The 7,017-nt window shown below is 34.9% G+C and overlaps 1 protein-coding gene across 1 annotated transcript in view; it reads right to left on the bottom strand.

The window, feature by feature from the left end:
* The window catches only part of vdra (vitamin D receptor a), a 74,950-nt gene that overhangs the window by 33,035 nt on the left and 34,898 nt on the right, over window positions 1-7,017 (bottom strand). The window contains exon 3 of the mRNA XM_016250536.1: window positions 4,763-4,910. Within this exon, the coding sequence (XP_016106022.1) occupies window positions 4,763-4,910 (148 nt within the window). The remainder of the gene's footprint in view (window positions 1-4,762; window positions 4,911-7,017) is intronic.

The raw sequence follows: 7,017 nt of genomic DNA, 5'->3' as shown, positions 1-7,017 counted from the left end.
AATTCTGACTTTGCTATGACAATCTGGAGCTTCTGAATCAGCTACTGTTTTGTTATTAGTTTAAGTATTTGCTATTGACTGTTCAAATGCGGAGTTTTGTGCATCGTGTGTGTGTGTGTGCTCGAGCGAGCGAGAGAGAGAGAGAGAGAGAAAGAGAGAGAGAGCACGAGAGAGAGAGAGAGAGAAAGAGATCAACATCAACTGAGAGTCAACACCTGACATCTGAAACACTACACTGTCAATACAGTCCTAATGTGCACCAGAGAGCTGCGCACTACAACAACACAATTATATAATGTATTAATATAAATAATTGTACAAGTTAGGGCTGCACAATTAATCGAATTTCTATTTCTAAAATAATTATGGATGCCACGATTACGTAATCGTTCAAAGCGGCAATTAATCGTTCAAAGTCCACTTATGTTATTCTGCACGCTTAAGATATGTTTTTTTTCTTCTACATGTTATCTTAAGGGTAATTCTATAAGTAATTATTTTATATAAGAATATTTTATAAATAGTAATATTTTTTTATTAATAATAACATTTTTTATATATTTTATATAAGTAAAATGTGTTTATTTTTTAATTTAAATTTAATTTAAAACTTGTATTAGGGCTGCACGATTATGACAAAAATCATAACTGTCGATTATTCCCTTGAAATTGTAATTGCGATTATTAATTACGATTATCACAATTTACACTGAATGATGTTTATACCATTGTTTGATGCAACTGCATGCCGTATTTTTATATGAAAATAAACCAGCTGAAAAACCTTTAGTGCTTTTCTACAGTATTAAACCTAAAATGTCAAATATACATCAGATTGGTTTCTTCTTTAAATTATAAAAAAAAGAAAAATATGAATGGTATTATAATGTTATACTAAAACTAAAACAATGGAAAAACCCTTAAGATAACATGTAGAAAGAAAAAAACATATCTTAAGCGTGCAGAATAACATAAGTGGACTTTGAACGATTAATTGCCGCTTTGAACGATTACGTAAATGTGGCATCCATAATTGTAATCGCGATACACAAACACACACACTTATTATTACATTCTGTTTTAATTGCTACATTAATTAAGATTAAATTAATTATCAGAAATCATGTCCAATTAATTGAAATCATTAGATATATTCAATCTTAACAATTTATTCAAATAAAATATAACTAAAACGACATTTTTAGGCACTATGAAGTCTTATTTTTTCCCAAATACAGTTTTATCTTTTCTTTTCTTTCTTTTATCTTTTTCACATTGAATTCATAAAACCTTAACAATATAGTTGTAATATTTTAATATTTCATATTAATTTTATTGTTTACTTTAATTGCCGCTTTGAACGATTACGTAAATGTGGCATCCATAATTGTAATCGCGATTAGAAATTCGATTAATTGTGCGGCCCTAATACACAAACACACACACTTATTATTACATTCTGTTTTAATTGCTACATTAATTAAAATTAAATTAATTATCAGAAATCATGTCCAATTAATTGAAATCATTAGATATATTCAATCTTAACAATTTATTCAAATAAAATATAACTAAAACGACATTTTTAGGCACTATGAAGTCTTATTTTTTCCCAAATACAGTTTTATCTTTTCTTTTCTTTCTTTTATCTTTTTCACATTGAATTCATAAAACCTTAACAATATAGTTGTAATATTTTAATATTTCATATTAATTTTATTGTTTACTTGTTTTTTTTTACAATATAAGGGCCCTATAGATTGCTGTTTGTTTGTTTGTTTATTTATTTATTTAGAAATTATCTGTTATTTTTGGGGAAAAGTTGTAATCAAATGAAGGCATAAAACATTACATTTCAATAATTTTCCATTTTAATAATTTTCATCAAATAAAAATGTAACGCTTCCTTTGCTGCACAATAGAGGCTTACTGTTAGACTTGAAGAAAAAAAATGTCTGATATTCCTTAAAAAATAACGTTTTAATAACTGAATTTAATAATTATTTAACTTAATTTAATAATTTTCTTACATACTTTATTATGAATAACATTAGATTACATTGAAGTTACAGTGAAAGTACATTCTGCTGTACAATAGTAACACATTTCTGTCGTAACTGCTTCATAACCAAACGTTTATTTTGGCGGGATGTAGTGATAGTTTTCTCCACCAGGTTCCATCACGTTCCATAATTCCGTTGCAGTAAATTCCATGTTTATGACCGGATTCCACGATTCGGTCCGTGTTTTCAGACGCCCACATTTACATCTCAACGACATTCACGCCATAAAGAGCTCAGCCAATCAGAACAGAGGTCGGGGCAGACAGGACTCTTAAAGGTACAGTATCCGTGAGAACAGCAGCGCTTTCCCATCCCGCATTCAGACGGCATTTTATTCCAGCGACGTCACTGACTGCAGGGAGGCGCGCCCTTCTCTCAGTCACTGCGTATGCAACCACTCAATAACAGCGGCTCCATTAGTTACATAAGCTGGTATTTTTCAGCAGGGTAATAAAAGCAAGCGTCTAACGAGCTGCAGACACCAGACGCGGATCACGCCTGAGCGACTGACCTTTGGGCGGATTTAACGGATGAAAATAACACCGGGACCAGAGCGGGAACAACCGCAGACATTTTCTGTCCTCGCTGAGAGAACTACTACAGCATGAAGGCTGCCATGTTTTTACCACAAAATACAAAATCAACATCGCTGATATAGCTTAATAATAATAATACATTTAACCGTTGGAGTAGTTTATACTGCTGCTCAAAGGTTTGAAATAATAACAATTTTTAGAGAAAAAAAATTTCAGCATCAGTGACAGAGCATAATAATAATAATAAATAATAATAATAATTATTATTATTAAATAAATAAACAAATGTATATATATATATATATTATTAATTTATTTACACACACACATTATATATATATATATATATATATATAATCTGGAATATTTTATATTACTGGTCAAAGGTTTGACTTCATTTCAACTTTTAGAATGTTTTGAGAAAAAAATCAGCATCGGTGATAGAGCTTAATAACATATTAAAATAATAATGTTATATAATATATATATAATAATACTAATTTAACCTGAAATATTTTACAGTGCTGGTCAAGGGTTCGGACTGTCCAAACATGAAATTTCCATATTGTCTTTTTATGGATTTATGATTTAGTACAAATTCAAAAACGGTGTTAATCAATTGAACAATAACGCATTTAATTTAATATTTAATTTAATTTTTAAATGTAAGCAAATAAAAGTTTGTTGGAAAACAAAGTGCGGAACAATAGACGTTTACTGTTAAAATAAAAACAAGGGAAGAAAAACTGTGCAATATTGCTTAAAAAATAAAGTTTTAATAGTTTTATTTGTAGTAGTGTTACTGTACACTAGTAATATTTTTATTATTATTATGGTACACTAGTAATATAAATACATTTAACCTGCAACATTCTACACTACTAGTCAAAGTTCTGAATAATTGCATTTTTTTGAAAAGTTTTCTATGTGAATATCTGTTAAACTGTAATGTATTCCTGTGATGTGCAGCTGTATTTTCAGCATCATTACTCCAGTCTTCAGTGTCACATGATCTTCAGAAATCAGTATAATATGCTGATCTGCTGCTCGAGAAACATTTCTGATTATTATCAATGTTGAACACAGTCGTGCTGCACAATATTTTTGTGGAAACTGTGATACATTGTATTATTCAGGATTCACCGATGAATAGAAAGTTAGAAAGAACAGCATTTATTTGAAACAGAAAGCCAACATCATGACAGTGTTTACCTGAAGAAGCCCTTGCAGCCCTCGCAGGTCATGGCGTTGAAGTGGAAGCCGGTGGCCTTGTCTCCACACACTCCACAGATCCGCGGATATATATAATCTGGAATATTTTATATTACTGGTCAAAGGTTTGACTTCATTTCAACTTTTAGAATGTTTTGAGAAAAAAATCAGCATCGGTGATAGAGCTTAATAACATATTAAAATAATAATGTTATATAATATATATATAATAATACTAATTTAACCTGAAATATTTTACAGTGCTGGTCAAGGGTTCGGACTGTCCAAACATGAAATTTCCATATTGTCTTTTTATGGATTTATGATTTAGTACAAATTCAAAAACGGTGTTAATCAATTGAACAATAACGCATTTAATTTAATATTTAATTTAATTTTTAAATGTAAGCAAATAAAAGTTTGTTGGAAAACAAAGTGCGGAACAATAGACGTTTACTGTTAAAATAAAAACAAGGGAAGAAAAACTGTGCAATATTGCTTAAAAAATAAAGTTTTAATAGTTTTATTTGTAGTAGTGTTACTGTACACTAGTAATATTTTTATTATTATTATGGTACACTAGTAATATAAATACATTTAACCTGCAACATTCTACACTACTAGTCAAAGTTCTGAATAATTGCATTTTTTTGAAAAGTTTTCTATGTGAATATCTGTTAAACTGTAATGTATTTCTGTGATGTGCAGCTGTATTTTCAGCATCATTCCTCCAGTCTTCAGTGTCACATGATCTTCAGAAATCAGTATAATATGCTGATCTGCTGCTCGAGAAACATTTCTGATTATTATCAATGTTGAACACAGTCGTGCTGCACAATATTTTTGTGGAAACTGTGATACATTGTATTATTCAGGATTCACCGATGAATAGAAAGTTAGAAAGAACAGCATTTATTTGAAACAGAAAGCCAACATCATGACAGTGTTTACCTGAAGAAGCCCTTGCAGCCCTCGCAGGTCATGGCGTTGAAGTGGAAGCCGGTGGCCTTGTCTCCACACACTCCACAGATCCGCGGCGCGTTGCGGTCAAACTCATCCTGACCCGTCGCAGACGTGCTCACGGCCATGAGATCCATCACTGAAACACGGACAGAGCGAGAGGCGCGTCAGACAACCACGAGAGCCCGAACACATTTACATAAATCACTTACATTTATGCATTTAGCAGCTGCTTTTATCCACTGAAAAACATCAGCTCAATACCCCCACCCCCCTCTATTCTATTCCATCCAAGGCATTTGCACGAATTTAAGGAATAGCTCACCCAAAAATGAATGTTTGCTGCAAATATCCTCACCTTCAGGCCATCCCAGATTAGGATGAGTTTATTTCTACATCAGATTTGGAGAAATGCAGCATTGCATTAGAGTCTCACCAACCCAAGGATGTGAATGGGTGCCGTCAGAACGAGAGTCTGATAAAAACATCACAGTAATCCACAGCACTCCAGTCCATCAGTTAACATCTGGAGAAGACAAAAGCTGAAACACATCCAGCATTAAGACGCTTTTAACTCAAATATACGAGTCCATAATAACGCTTCCTTCAGTGAAAAAGTGCATCTCGCATCAAAATACAGCCACATATTTGTTTAAACGCTGCTTGATCTGTGCAGATTTCTCTCCTGATTCACACCAGAACACTATTTCACCGGAGGAAGCGTTATTATGGATTATGGACTCATATATTTGAGTTAAAAGCGTCTTAATGCTGGATTTGTTTCAGCTTTTGTCTTCTCCAGATGTTAACTGATGGACTGGAGTGCTGTGGATTACTGTGATGTTTTTATCAGACTCTCATTCTGACGGCACCCATTCACATCCATTGGTGAGACAGTGTTGCAATGCTGCATTTCTCCAAATCTGATGAAGAATCAAACTCATCCTAATCTTGGATGAACTGAGGGTGAAGAGATTTACAGAAAATGTTCATGTTTGGCTGATCTATTACTTTAACTCTCCCATCTGTCGCTAATGGTGTGGATTACACCAGGATTCACACCTGTGTGTGCGGGAATAATGAATGTTCAGCGAGCGAAGATACGGTTACAGAAGTGCGTTGCATAATGAAAATAGCATCTACAGGTCAAAGGCCACCGAGAGCAGAGGGAAAGAAACAAAGCATGCAGCGGATCTGGTTTCCATGAATACTCACGCTGAAAGCATTTCTAGCAGCTATGATAATAATAATAATAATAATATGTGTGTGTTATTCTGCAGGTCGTTCCTGGAAGCGATCAGCTTGTTTTGTACAGCGAGAGGACAAACAGCGGTGAAGAGCAAGACCTGAATACACATCAGCATGCACAAACACACACATGTGATGCTGCTGTGCATGTGAACACATGTGTGTGTGTGTGTGTGTGTGTGTGTGTGTGTGTGTGTGTTTACTTTAACTCTCCCATCTGTCGCTAATGGTGTGGATTACACCAGGATTCACACCTGTGTGTGCGGGAATAATGAATGTTCAGCGAGCGAAGATACGGTTACAGAAGTGCGTTGCATAATGAAAATAGCATCTACAGGTCAAAGGCCACCGAGAGCAGAGGGAAAGAAACAAAGCATGCAGCGGATCTGGTTTCCATGAATACTCACGCTGAAAGCATTTCTAGCAGCTATGATAATAATAATAATAATAATATGTGTGTGTTATTCTGCAGGTCGTTCCTGGAAGCGATCAGCTTGTTTTGTACAGCGAGAGGACAAACAGCGGTGAAGAGCAAGACCTGAATACACATCAGCATGCACAAACACACACATGTGATGCTGCTGTGCATGTGAACACATGTGTGTGTGTGTGTGTGTGTGTGTGTGTGTGTGTGTGTGTGTGTGTGTGTGAGTGAGTGCATGTGAGTGAGTGTGTGTGTGCGTGTGAGTGAGTGAGTGTGAGAGAGAGAGAGAGAGAGAGAGAGAGAGTGTGAGTGCGTGTGAGTGAGAGTGTGTGTGAGTGAGTGCGTGTGAGTGCGTGCGTGTGCGTGCGAGTGTGTTTGAGTGTGTGTGTGTGCGTGTGTGTGTGTGTGAGTGAGTGTGTGTGTGTGAGTGAGTGCGTGAGTGTATGTGTGTGTGTGTGTGTGAGTGAGTGCATGTGTGAGTGAGTGCGCGTGTGTGTGAGTGCATGTGTGTGTGTGAGTGCGTGTGTGTGTGTGTGTGTGTGTGTGTGTGTGTGTGTGTGTGTGTGAGAGGGCG

Source organism: Sinocyclocheilus grahami, unplaced genomic scaffold, assembly GCF_001515645.1.
Source record: "Sinocyclocheilus grahami isolate Dianchi unplaced genomic scaffold, SAMN03320097.WGS_v1.1 scaffold993.1, whole genome shotgun sequence".
In the NCBI taxonomy this organism is placed as follows: Eukaryota; Metazoa; Chordata; class Actinopteri; order Cypriniformes; family Cyprinidae; genus Sinocyclocheilus; species Sinocyclocheilus grahami.
This window is presented reverse-complemented; position numbering and strand designations above follow the sequence as displayed.